This window comes from Pseudophryne corroboree, chromosome 8, assembly GCF_028390025.1.
Source record: "Pseudophryne corroboree isolate aPseCor3 chromosome 8, aPseCor3.hap2, whole genome shotgun sequence".
NCBI classification, from domain to species: Eukaryota; Metazoa; Chordata; class Amphibia; order Anura; family Myobatrachidae; genus Pseudophryne; species Pseudophryne corroboree.
In genome coordinates, this window is record NC_086451.1 from 450,560,721 (window position 1) to 450,574,874 (window position 14,154).

Sequence of the window (14,154 nt, forward strand, 5' to 3'; positions counted from 1 at the left end):
AACCATTCATACCGAAACCACGCAATGCAAACACCCCAGCGTACCCTAGTGGATGAAGGAGAGAGCCATTGACCTACTATGATATGAAGAGGACCAACCTAAAGCAGACTGTATGTACACAAAACTCACTCTCTGAATGTAAAACAAAAACAATACAGTAAATTATAATCATTACACACACAGCATATTATGTGGGTTTCAGCAATTTTGAGTCCAGCAAATTTCGTTTAAAAGCCAGGGTTCAGCAGTCACAGCCATGAAATACTATTCGGGCTTGTGACATCACTGAAATAGGTCTACAGGCACAGTAATGGAGACGTACAGGACGCGAGTTAACTTTGTTTCGTAGACTATATTTACTTGCACTCGAACAGCCATGAACCGTATAGCAACGAGCAAAAGTACAGTAATAAAAGAGGCAAAAGACAGAGCAAAATTCTCTTTAATATTCATTCCAAGCAACAGGAATAATGAATGAGCGCATAGTAAGAGGGTGTGCCGCAGATGGGAGGAGTCTTACCTGACTCCTCCCACAAGGAGCTACCTCCTAGAGAGTATATAACTATGTGTGGGCAAGTTCTGTGTGTAGAACTACTCTCTTTGCAGGAATTCGGGGCTGGGACTTTTTTATTTTTTACAAGATGGCACAAATTTTATACCAGAGAAATAGAATGGAGAAAGGGAGGGGGAATAGATAGGACCCCAAAAAATATAAAATGAAAAAAAAAAAAAGGAGTTATTAGGACTGAAGAAGAGAACGGGTAAACAGGAAGGGAACGTATAGCGTTATTAAACAGTTCTAGCAGCAGAAAGTTCTGTGAATTTATCGTTTTCTTAAAATCTGGCACCCCCAAGAAATTATTATAGAGATACCATAAAGTTATTTTGTGGAGCAAAACAAGCCCCTTAATTCATCCATTCAGCAGGGACAGGGTCAGACAACCCAGAGTACTAGGAGGGGGAAAAACAAACAGTTCATTTAACAAATTTCCTAAAATCCTGTGCAATATAATCATCTTTCCAAATAAAAACAAATGATCTGAAGGGAACTGGCTGAACCAAGTGGGACAGTCAACCCAAGTTTACATATCCCATCCCAGTAAAAGAATGAGGTGCGGAGGTCCTCTCCTTACCCTCAAAGGCACCCCAAAAAGCAGAACAGTCATTACCCAAAAAAAATAAAATAAAAAGTTAAATGAACTCAACCATTAATAGGAGGTCCCCTTCACCCTACAGTGAACCCCAGTAATCTCCCCTTTACCCTAACAAGTGCAGTAATTAGATAGGGCAACTCAAAATCAGTGAGATGGGGAGGTGGGATGAAAGGGTCAGTTTAGGCCCGAAAAAAAGAAACGTCCACTGATTAAAACAGGACTCATTACAAGTTAACCAAAACCAATGACCAACCCCATCAGCTCCCGTTATACATCACAATTTAGCAGTCTATTCCTCATGTGCATATAAGCAGTCTCTATATTCCAGCTTGATTAACGAAGAATAAACATGGCTATGAATTGGCATCTCTCCTTCATAGAGTTCAAAGCCCTCAGAAGAGCCCTTCTCAACCAGAAGAAGCTGGCCATCTTTCCGGAACAGGTAGGGGCAAGCTGGAATTTTCACCCACTGGGGGAGCTCTTTCGAGACATCCATTCTTAGCATAGTTATCACTTCAAGACCATACTCGAGGGTATTGCATAGGAGAGTCTCCTAAGGAAAGGAAAAATCCCTGGCACAAACTCGGATAGTAGACTCAATTCTTCATGATCCGTGGAGGCCTACCGGCAGCAGTCTCTTGAGCAGCAGATCATCTCCTGGTGGTTTCCATGCCCATAAGAGTGCTTGTCTACCAACGATGAAACACAGCAGCTGTGTTCAAATTAACAATCCCAATTTGGAAGCAGTCTACAGGAGAGTGTACCAAGGACTGTGGGGGTGAGTCGAGCAGCAGTCCGAATAGTTCAAGCAGTCTCTTGGGATAGCTTGTGAAGTGCCAACATCTCCATTTGGAAGCGGCCTATTGGATTATGTATACTAGCTGTCTCTTGGGGATGGAGCACAAGTCTGCAGCCGATTTGAACAGTCTCAAGACAGCTGGTGAGGGGCCTCAAGCATCTCCATCAAGAAGGTGTCTATTGGAGTATCTCCGATAAGCTTGAAGAAGAAGAGGTGTTCGAGACATTTGAGACCGATGGAGCGCAGGGCGGGGAGGCGGAGCAGCAGCTTCGCAAACCTCGATGGGCGACATAAAAAGCAAAACTATAGTCACACAGTTCTCACAGCATATCTTAAATCATCCATACAGGTCCAGAAGTAAATGAGATAGATAGAGATGGAGCCCTCATCTTTGCCTTTAATAGGATTAACTGAGCCAGGGCAGTCAGACTTAAGGGCCGTACTGACGGGGAGATTTCCGAGGGTGGGCGACGGACACGGAGGGCCGCTCATTTCACCCAGCGGTGAAATGAGCGACCTGCTAGGTTGTGCCATCATGCAGGCTAATCTAGCACCGGCGATAGCGACGCACGGGACTGCGTATGGCTGTCGCCGTCACCTCTACACACGGAGTGATGTTCAGCTAATTTCTAAGCAATCTAGTCAGATTGCTTAGAAATTAGCTGAACATCGCTCCGTGTGCACCCCCCTTTAATCCCCTGCTGTATTGTTCTCTCTGCATTGTATTGCAGCTGAGAACAATAGATGAAAGGCTTATGCTAATAACCCTTGGTGCGCCTATGTGCAGCAGAGAAGCCTAGGTGAGCGTGGCTCCATCTGTAGATATATTCCGGCAAGCACACCAATCTCACCTTCCCTGCTGGTCTGGATACTTCTGCTTGCAGTAAGACTCCAATGATGCATAGACCTTCTCCCTTAGAACTTCCACATCACCCGGGTTAGACAGCCCTTTGGCATCTGAAAAGGAGAAAGCGATTAGATTATGGAAATCAAGACCATAAAAGCAGAAAACGTTCACTGCTGAATAAACCTAGCAGGTGTCTATTTGCCCTGTGAACACTGGAAACCTTAAAATAGATCCAGGAGTAATATTTATGTGGCTCAGTGTTAAATAGTCTACCAGTTCTGTTTGCAGAGTTTAACATGTTCCAAAGCAAAAGTTCTTGAAGAGAATTCCCAGCAGAGTTCTGCCCAAGTACAGCACCCGCGCCATCCGCCCCCCATCTTAAGCTGTACAGTCACCGCTCCTAAGCGTTGCTGCATGACCGCTTTTCACACAGAAGTAAAAACAGCTGAGAAATGAAGCATTTAGTTGCAAATGCTGCTGGGAAATATTCCTGCTGTATCCAAGCAGAGGGGAACCTACCGTTCTAAAAAGCAAAACAGACTTTATTGTACATGAGCCGTTTTGCAGCGGCGCCCGAACTCTGCATTCACTGGAGGAAACTCTGCAGGTGATAAAGGCAGTGCCCCCTAGAGACATTACCTGGATTAAACAGAATGATTGCTCGCAGGCAGCCTAGTTCCGTCTTATCCATACGCATGTCTCTCATCTTGGAAACAAGCTCTGTAAGGACTCTGGAAAACAGCGGCATGTCAAGCAAGACAACACATTTTTTTGTAACATTTTGCCACAATTGGAAGGTTCACGTTTACCTGTCGAATATGGCCCCTACGCCGGCACTGTGCGCACTGTTACGGTGGACATGCAGCCCGGTAGCCAGTAAGATGCCATCTTTCACAGAGATAGAGCGGTGGGAGAAGGACGCTATGAGGAGTTCATTCCATCCTGCGGAAAGAAAACCAAGGATGACTCTCCATACAGGACGATGCATGAAAGTAAGGAAGCACTCCACCTTCAGGGAGAACTATTCCCCAGGCAGATTTATTTCCAGTGGACATCCGATAAGAGAAACAACTTACTGGTTATATATCTCATTACACAGTGCACGTAGCTGGGATTATCCGTTGCCAAGCTCAAGTGTAGCAAAAACTGACGGCCCTCCCGGGACCACAAAACTCCCTGAAGCTGGAGAGCCCCTTTATTATATCCTACAACACCATACCAGCAAAACAGATCTTACCGGCTCGCAGCAGAATAACCTGGTCGTCCAGGAGCAGCTCAGAGAAATGGGGGATCCTCTTTGCCCATTCAACAAGAGTAAAAAGTTGTTTATCAGCAGCTTGACAGATGTTTGTAACTGGATCACTGGGCTGGAGATAGAGAGATAGGAGGTAAGTAGGCAGAACTCTAGGTGGCCCAGTACAGAGGAAATCTGATTTCCAGTGTCCTCTACATGCTCTTAAATATGAGGGAAGATGCACACACCACAGAGCGCTCGCTATTTTCATAGCATGTGTATTTGTGTATAAAATTTACATTCCTGCATTTGACAAACTGAAGCGAAACACTCTGGGAATCATGATGCCTTAACATCCCCTGGCACGCATTTCTTATCAGTAAAGAAGAGGTAACTGGCGATCGTTCCTGTGCTTAGAACCGGCCTGCGTTCGCCGCCAGTGTCGTCATGTTTGCGTTCTAAGTAAATGGGATATTGTTCTTGTATATTTCACTCATCTGCTATCGCACACAAAAAAATAAAAGGGGGAGGGGAAGGGAACAACCCATAACCATATGGACATTGTTACCAGGCATTTGTCTTGTGCAAATAATGAAAAGAAAAGAAGAGAAAAAAAAAAAAAAATGAGAAAGATAGAAATCAGCAATGGAATGTACAGAATGTAGTTTTACTGCACTGACTCCAGGCTGGGCTCTAGTGGGAAGGACTAAAAGCCAACTTGTTCGTCAACCAACACTATTACTTCTTGTTTATGTATCGGCTACTGTACAGCAGAGAGCTCAGAATTGGCTTTCCCCCACAATGCCGTGCCCAATGTAACAAGTCACACTTCCCAGCTAGGTGCAATTCTCCATGTGATGGCCTGTATGTGCTCTCTCAACTCCATAAAGCTCAGCATAGCTTACTACAGGAAACGATGTTATTCAGGACTCAACTATCCCTCTCCTAGGGGTTTACTTACAGATCCGCCCCCTTCGAGGCTCTGGTCACTCTTCTGCTCCACTGCCAGCTCAGCCTCCAAGATCTTCTCTACGGGCATGTCTTCGTTTATTGACCCACTTAGCTCCACCTCTCCATCACGTTCCCGTCCTCGCTGACGCTCCTCTTGCACCGCTGACCGGTAAGAATCAGAGAGATGTATTAGGTGACCAGAAAGAGACAAACCTGTGTGCGCTCCTCAGATAAAGGAACAGTCCACGGACCTACAGATAAACTACGGAATGTTTTCCTAATTCACTGCGCTGTTCATCAAACTGCAAAAATACAGACTGAGCAACTTTTTATAGTAAACTTCTGTTCCTGGCCAAGTAGAGCTAGCAATCTAATTCCGTGCAGAGGCGCCCACGCATCTGGGATCATGCATGAACTGCACTGCCCAGCATGCCCTGCAACAGTTTTAGCATGGCCAAATAGCAAAACTGTAGCAAGGCATGCTGGTATGTGTAGTTCAACAACAGCTGGAGGGCCAAAGGTTCCCCACCCCTGCTGTAAACAGTACATCAGTGAGACCACTGAGGTACAACATAGGCTTAGGCTCTAGCTGCGCTGTAAGGAAGAGCAGAAGCAGAGATGGCCATTTTCCGGGGTGCAGTTCATGCTCAGAAACTGTAGGTGGCACCCTATAACCGCTTCCATGGAGAGAATGGTATCCGTTCACATGGTCGACCATGTTATGGTCGACAGTCATTAGGTCGACCACTATTGGTCGACATTGACATGGTCGACATGGACACATGGTCGACACATGAAAATGGTCGACGTGATTTTTTAAACTTTTTCTTTCTTTTGGGGAACTTTTCCATACTTTACGATCCACATGGACTACGATTGGAACGGTAAAGTGTGCCGAGCGAAGGCACCATGCCCGAAGCATGGCGAGCGAAGCGAGCCATGCGAGGGGACGCGGTGCACTAATTGGGGTTCCCAGTCACTTCACGCAAAAAACACCAAAAAAAGTTAAAAAACTCATGTCGACCTTTTCATATGTCGACCTTTCACGTGTCATCCATTTTCATGTGTCGACCATGTGTCCATGTCAATGTCGACCAATAGTGGTCGACCTAATGACTGTCGACCATAACATGGTCGACCGTTCATACCGGAACTGGAGAGAATACCCAACACAAGTGCACAGTAAGCTGTATAACGGCCACACTTACCCTCCCGCTTCATGCCCGTAGCCAGGCACTTCTGATATCGGCAGTATTGGCAGCGGTTCCTCTGCCTCTTGTCCACGATACAATCCTTGTTGTCTCTGCAGGTGTAGGTCAAGTCCTTGCGGATAGTCCGTTTGAAGAAGCCCTTACAGCCCTCGCAGCTGTATACACCATAGTGCTTCCCTGCGGGACACATGGGCAAACCAAACACGGACTTACTACAGATATGATGAAATGACACAGCCATGAAGCTGTAACTTGTCCATTATCTGGCTGACCAAGTGGAAGGCATTACTGCGGAACAGACTCCAGTATGTAGACTGGGATACTGCAACTCTGATCAATTCTAAATACCTAGGCTTTGGTAAGAAGCCCCTTCCTTATCCCTCTGTAGCGTCTACACCATTAAGGGTAGTCTCCATGTAAAGGGACATCTAGCAAGCCAGAGACCCATCGAGATCTGGATGAAGCAGCTACTTATTCCAGCCAGGAGCGGTTCAGCCTCAAACTACACGGTCACTCACAAATGGGTAGACTTACTAAAGCTCGTCTTGCCTATAGTAACCAATAAGAATACATCATTTCCAAGAATATCAGAGTTTGGCCGGCATTCCGCTAGGCCGCCGTACCCAGGTGGAATTACGCCCCGCCCTTAGGCTGAGAATTTCATATATATTTATATATGTTAATTATAGATCTAAAATGCAGCTCTTTATAGAGAGTACATAATCATTCCCACAGTCCCTGGCCCATTAGATATATATTCCCTATCACCTGCACATATACACGCAGGGATCACATTTCTCTGAATTCAACTAAACTGTTAGTACATCCTTGGAGAGTGGGTGGGGAGAACCAACACAAGCGTGTAAACATATAAACTCAACACATATAGGGTCCCTGGTCAGAATAGAACACGGTACCTCCCTGTATAGTCTGCCCAATGGTTACGCTACTGCTAGTAAGCTAGGTAACTGACCACCACCCCCGTCACCTGTTCCGGCAGCCTAGGATCACGGAGACTGCACATCTTGGACTCCACACAAGACTCTAGGCCAGAAGTTCCCAAACGTGGTCCTCAAGGCACTCCAACGGTCCTGGTTTGAAATGTATCCATGCTTGGCCACAGGTGACTTAATTAGCGCCTTAGACAATTTGATTTAACCATCTGTGATGAGCCAAGGATATACCTAAATACTGGACTGTTGGAGTGCCTTGAAGACCACGTTTGGGAACCTCTGCTCTAGGTACTGCTGCAGAAAAGACTGTACATCCTAAATCAACCAAATAGCTTTGGGCTGCCTGGAGTACAGGAAGAGCAGCCTAGGACTAAAGCCACAAGATGTTAATCATATTAATAGTATTATACAGCAAAGGCCCCAGGGTGGCAGCAGAGAGGCACACGATGAACGAAGAGCATTAAACTATTATGCTGAAGAGTAACTGGGAATAGAAGAAGGATAATTATACTCCTGTGAGGCTGTAGTTACCGATGTAACTGCGAGGCCGTACAGGGTTACTAACTGTATGACACTAGTATCGTGCTGCATGGGGACCGCATCAGCATGCACAGGAGTTTTCCTTTACCCCAAGGCTAGTGTCGCACAAGCAGAACCAGCCTTGCACTGCGTTATCCTCCTGGCAGGAAAATCACTATACTGACGTATTACCGGAACAGTTTTTTTTGCTTATGTGACAGCAGGAATAAAATAGAGGTTTATGAAGCACTTGTTCATTCCTGCCAGCCCTAAACGCTAAAATATAACATTTTCAAAGCTGTCCGAGCAGGAAAATCTGCTTGTGCGATACCATCCTGACACCAAGAAGAGAATTCGTTAGATCAGTCGAGTTTTAAGATTCTGATCACCTGTCACCAGACATTATGCTGTCGCTGTGCGGGGTCAGAGTAACAAATACCATACACCTGTCCGATGCCGTAACTTTTACCGTATCTCCACGCCATCCCCTCATCCCAACTTACATATTGGCAACGCCCAACACTTTGGGGCAACTTGCGCTGAGAATGGCCAAAGTAGCAACATTTCATTCACTAGATTGGGGTCTCTGATGTGCTGCTCTGTGTCTCCTGAGGGGTGTCAGGATTTCGGTGTTGGTCACATGACCGCCGGGGATGCCAAACGCATCCCCTCTGCGACAGGTTCCTGTGCAAGAGGCTATCACACAGTACAATACAGGAGATCGGAGGCAGAACAGCTGCATGTGAATACTGCTCTAGAATCATGTACTTAGCCTGCAGGCTGGAGAGTGTATCTGGATGCCGTACAATCAGCGTGGGAATTGCCAGACTAATAAAGTCTATATATTTAAAAAATAAAATAGAATACTACTGAGAAATCACAGCATGTGAGGACGGCCAAAACCACCTACATTTTCTCAGGCTGGGAGACCGAACTTGGCCATCTGTCATACTGTACACACCCACACGACACAACATAATTACATACTGACACTAACTATATTTAAACACCACTAGAACACATTTAAAACAATCTGCACGTACAGTATAGCAGTATCTCTGCAGAAACAGAAAAATACATATAAAATAAATGTTTTATATCCAACAGATGAATCAAATCTCACCGATACAATGCACTGCATGTGTACCACCTGAAAAGTAGTAATCTAGTTACCAGGTTCCCCCAACCACGTGGCTGCAGCCCTGCAGTTACTGAGCTACACCCAGCGTGGCTTTGCAATCACTGAAGCTGGCAGAGCTTGCTGGGTGTATCAGAGTGCCAGACGCAGGGTCACACGTGCACAGAACTCTGTTTAGAGTTCACACTGCACAAGGCCATCACCTAAATAACAATCTGTGCTCCTTATTATGGTACAGCTGCAATAGCCTGTAGAAGTCCTCCTGCCAGGCTGTTTCAGCGGGGTGCCGTGCCCTGCCTAATGTTAAAAACAAAACACTTCCTGCCCTTATGGCGGCACCCCGCTGAAACGGCTTACCTTCTGCCGTCCCACGGGTGGGAAAAGTTGCGGTTTAGCTCTCACTGCAGGCATGTATTTACAGTGCGGGGAGAACTGGAGGGCAGCACAGCATCTCCACAAGAGCTGGGCGGGCCCCCACGAGACCACACCCCTCCCCATCCGGCCATGCCACCTTTTCGGGCGCATGCATAAAAGTGCCCGATTTACCCGGACAGCGCTCTGCCCACTGTTCACTCTAGAGTGAACACTAAGGTGGGTTGTATGCAGAGAACCAACACCCCAAAAACACTGCCCTTTTTAATTTGTGGACACCGCTCGCCCTATTTTACAATTGCCAATGTGCGCTACCAGTTCAGCGGACTGTAACCCAGGAGAAGTGTACGGAAAACACATGTTCAGTGCATCCATGTTTCCAGAAGTTTGACTAAGCCCTTAGAGGGGCTATAAATCTATGGGGTAGCAGTGGGACCGCAGGGTTTTAGCTGCCAGGTTAGGTCCTTGGAACTATTCAATTATTTCCAGCGGTGAGTCATCGCTGCCAGGTTAAGTGCCCGGAACTATGCAATTATTGCCAGCGGAAAGCCTGCGACTAACCGCGGAAGGTTTCTGTACACACCTTACAAGCAGAAGTCCGCTTTAGGTGCACCCTCGGAGGTTAGTTGCAGGCAGTAACTGACTAACCCCGCCCACTTAACCTGGGATTTAAAACACTGCTTATTGAATCTCCTAGCAGAGATGCCCAGAAGATTCCCCAGTTTCCCTGTATGGAGCTTTGAGTAGCCGCATCCCTCCGTCACTATCGGAGACTGTGCCCTAGATGTGATCATACTACACATCCCTGAATCTACGAAGAGGCATCACATACAGATGTGCCCTCATACACCGCTGCTGTGCCAAACAGCCCCTCTCGCAACGCCAGGTCTTGTGAAACTCTGCCAACTCTAGGCGTCTTTTTTGACCTACAGATTACACCAGAGGTTCTCAAGGCTTGCCAACGGTCCAGGTTTTACGTTTAAGCCATGCTTGGCCACAGGTGACTTAATCAGCGCCTCCATCAATTTGATGCAGCCATCTATGCTGAGCCATGGATATACCTAAACCCTGGACCGTTGGGGTGCCTTGAGAACCTCTGGATTACACCATCACCAGCGTGTGCGGCAATAAATTCTACAATTCCACTCAGAACACCAAGTGATAAAACTCTGTCAAAGTGATTATAGCAACAAGTCATAAAGAGCCTGAGAGCAGCTGCAGAGGTCATTCCCCTTGTACCGTATTATGAGTAAACAAGTTATAATTAACAATTCAGTCTCCGGAGGTGAAACAGTTAATTAACTTTTTTTTTTAGTTCTGAACCATGAAGTTAAACTTGATTCATCTTAACAGGACATTGTACTGCAGCTCTGGTATATAGTACAGTACTGTCTCCCTGATCCCTTACAAACAGCTGTAGCTCCTCCTACATCTATAGGATAGCGCACTGAAAGTATCCAATACCAGTAAGAAAGGCAACAGTGCTGCTATGACATCACTGGCCACGCCCCTGGGTGTAAATCAATCAATCTACACGGTGTATTTCCACAATAAGTGCCTGCTTAGCTGTCAGTTTAGGTAGCGAAGCACTCCTTTCCTGCTGCAGGAGAGAGAGAGTAGGAGGGGCATATTATATATCTAGATCAGGCATGTCCAAACTGCGGCCCTCCAGCTGTTGTGAAACTAAACATCCCAGCATGCCCTGACACAGTTTTGCTGTCAGAGAATGCTAAAGCTGAGTCAGGGCATGCTGGGATGCGTAGTTTCTCGACAGCTGTAGGGCCGCAGTTTGGACATGCCTGATCTAAACACACAGCCCATATATATATATATATATATATACACATATACACACATTAATAGTAAAACAGTGGCTTTGTGGTTATTTGGGCTGCATACACACTGCCGTACCACATAAATATGGTGGAGATCCACAACCAGTGCCTTTGGCCGCTACATGTAGCCCTGAGATATACTAAGGAGACTGGAACGTATAAGGAGGTATGTATACATGACAGATAACTACAGCAGCAGCCACACACCGGTTGGTTTCTCCCTCCTCCGAAACCATGGACCTGCCCTCTACAGAGAACAGATGTCATCTACTCATAACAACTGAACGCAGGTCATCGATTTGACTGACGACGGGTCCACATTGAAGGACGCATGTCATCTACTGACATCGGAGGAAAGCTGGACCAGTGACATTGCTGCATAACAGTGCCTCAATGAGACTGTATCCTGATAGGAGTTAAGCCGACAAAATGGCGGCCTCCGTCTTGGCAACAGGTGCATTTTACAGACCAGACCCTGCGTAGTTCACTCACACCTACAAGGGAATCCTTACAGACGTAAAACCCCATCATTCCCTCACCAGAAGAGCGGTCTCCGCAGATGGCGCAAAGCCGCTTTCCACTCAGTCCTCCCCCATTGGGGTGCCCGGGCATGACTCTCATCCCCAGAGGAGGCTTCACATCTTCAGAGGAGCTGACAGGATGCAGGCCCGAGAGATTCACTGTGGAATTTATCTGGAAAATAGAACGTAAAAAAAGAAAAATTTTCAGTAGAAATTAATTTTTACATTTTTTAATACTGGTTTTGTAACACCCAAGCCAGCTTTACTGGGGATATCTGGGGAGACTAGAGCTCCCTGCATTAAGGTTCTGGCGCAGATTTCACACCTCATCACAACGTTAATAAACATGCCCTTACATCTTACATTTAAGGCTAGATTTGTCAAAGCTTGGAGAGGGATAAAAGAACCAACCAATCAGCTCCTAGCTGGCATGTCACAGGCTATGGGGCAGATAAAGCAGTGATAAGTGAAATATGGTAACGTACCAGCCAATCATTATAGGTTTGAAAAATGATAGTTAGGAGCCGATTGGCTGGTGCGTTATCACCTTCTATTTATCATTTCTCCAAGCGTAATACATCTGCCGCTATATTTGAAAAAAAATTACAGACAAGAGCTGGTTGGTTGGTACTTTCTCTCTCTCCAAAGTTTGATAGATCTAGCTCGCGCACGAAAACCAAGAACCCCCCTCCCCAGTATTATAACTGACCACTATTACTGACAGGGCACATTTGGAAAACCAGCCAGCGCGTTCAGTGTCGGCATATGATTGGCTCATACATATTGCTATGCTGCCCACTACAGCCCTGAACGGGTCAATCTGTCAGCACCAGCCACAGTCTAAACAATAGTATCATAGGTTCTCAATGAACCTATGATAAACGGGAGTATTTCACGTTACCGCTGTTTTATACGAGCCCCAACTGTTCTGCACAGCAAACAAAGCTACAAAAAATATTTTTTGTGGCGTCCCAAAATCAACAGATAAATATCACCCCTCCCCCGCAAAACCCCCCAGAGAGCCGCACCACCAACGCGTGCAAACTGCGACACACGATTACGAAACAGCGCTCGCTGCAAAGTAAATGAGCCAGAGACAGCGCACAGCATCTAAACGTGTCATTAAGGCCATAGTCATAGCTGGTGGCTGTGAGGACAGAGATGAGCGTCCCGGGGAGCGGACTGGTTACCTGGGGACTGCTGACAGGTCCGTATCCTATGGATGGGGTGCCCGGAATGCCGGGGGACCCCACCGAGCAGTTGATAACGGGGAAGGGGGAGCCCAGGCTCCCGAGCGGGGAGTTAACGGAGGAGGTCATGGCAGATCCGATCATAGAGGGGTGCAGGGGGGCACCTGGCGGAGGAGGGGTGTCACTGAGCGGGCGTCCCAGAGGCGGCGGGCTGAGAGAGGAGGTGTCTGGGCTTTGACAAACTGTGGGGAGTAAAAAGACAGAGTCACATATACAGCAGCAATGGTAATACTACATGATGTCACACCAGCATGCTGAGACTTGTAGTCCTCCCCCCTCCCCACAGGCAGCTGCACTGCCACAGCCACCCACCCCCTACATAGAGGCAGACACTTACCCCTGCTGTCCCCCATCCCGTCCAGGCCTCAAGTGTCCCCTCCTCCCGGGCAGGCAGCCGCTCGCAGTCCCTACGCGCGATCCCTATAGTCACCCGCAGCCTGGGATCGGGCCATTATGCTAATGAGCCTGCATATTAATGAGGAGCCGCCGGTGACGCAGTTTCCGGGGTCTCCTGCGGTCACCCCGCACCGGACCCGCTGCCACCAACTCTCCCAGCGGCCCCCGCGGCCCCAGACTAGCTCGGAAGCGGAAGAGCCGCCATCTTGGTACACCCGCAGGGCTGTGTCGTTTCCTTCCCGGGGGATCGGGGCGTAGCCTGCAGCCGTGGCGGCCGCTGTAGCAGCGGTGCCAAGGGGGCAACAGGGTGGAGAGCAGGGAGTGACGGGCGCAGATTCGGGTGAGCTGGGAGGGCGGGTGTGGCCAGGTGCGGCGCGCAGCCATGGAATGACCTGACGTGACCCCTGTGAGAGAAGGGGGTGGCAAGATGGCCGCCTGTTGGTCACAAGGTGGTCCCAGACTGCATCTGGGTGTAGCAAGATGGCGGCGCTTCCGGTGTCCTTATATGGACATGTTTATATTTTTCCTTTCTGGGGAGATTAATGAGACGTATATTTGGTAGTATATGAAGTATGTGGGGGTCCTGGCGTGTGGGGGTCACTGATGACATGCTTTCCTGACGTCAGGGTCTAGTACAAGGCATTGTAGCCATTACTAGGTCACCCAGCCAAAAGCAGAAGTTATAATAATAATAATAATTTTATTTATATAGCGCTCTTTCTCCAATAGGACTCAAGGCGCTTAACAGATACACAGCATAATATAGTACAGAAAATAATGACGCACAGAAAAGCTTTTCATAAAATACAGAAGCATGAAGATACTAAAGGGACATTATGGAAATGCTGAGTAAACAGGAAAGTCTTGAGTCTTTTTTTGAAGGATTCTATAGTTGGGGCCTCTCGCACTGTGCGCGGAAGTGAGTTCCATAGAGTCGGAGCCGCATGACTAAAAGCTCCACCCCCAGATGAATT

At 47.3% G+C, this 14,154-nt stretch overlaps 1 protein-coding gene across 1 annotated transcript; it reads right to left on the reverse strand.

Annotated features, from left to right (window-relative positions):
• Positions 1-424: 424 nt before the first annotated feature.
• Positions 425-13,373, reverse strand: RXRB (retinoid X receptor beta). The gene is made up of 10 exons (XM_063938238.1): positions 13,122-13,373; positions 12,725-12,966; positions 11,553-11,706; positions 6,194-6,373; positions 4,996-5,147; positions 4,038-4,167; positions 3,610-3,742; positions 3,440-3,531; positions 2,805-2,910; positions 425-2,230 (listed from the first exon to the last, which is right to left on the reverse strand). The coding sequence occupies exons 1-10, from the start codon at positions 13,135-13,137 to the stop codon at positions 2,083-2,085; spliced, it is 1,353 nt and encodes a 450-aa protein (XP_063794308.1). The 5' UTR covers positions 13,138-13,373; the 3' UTR covers positions 425-2,082.
• Positions 13,374-14,154: the final 781 nt, after the last annotated feature.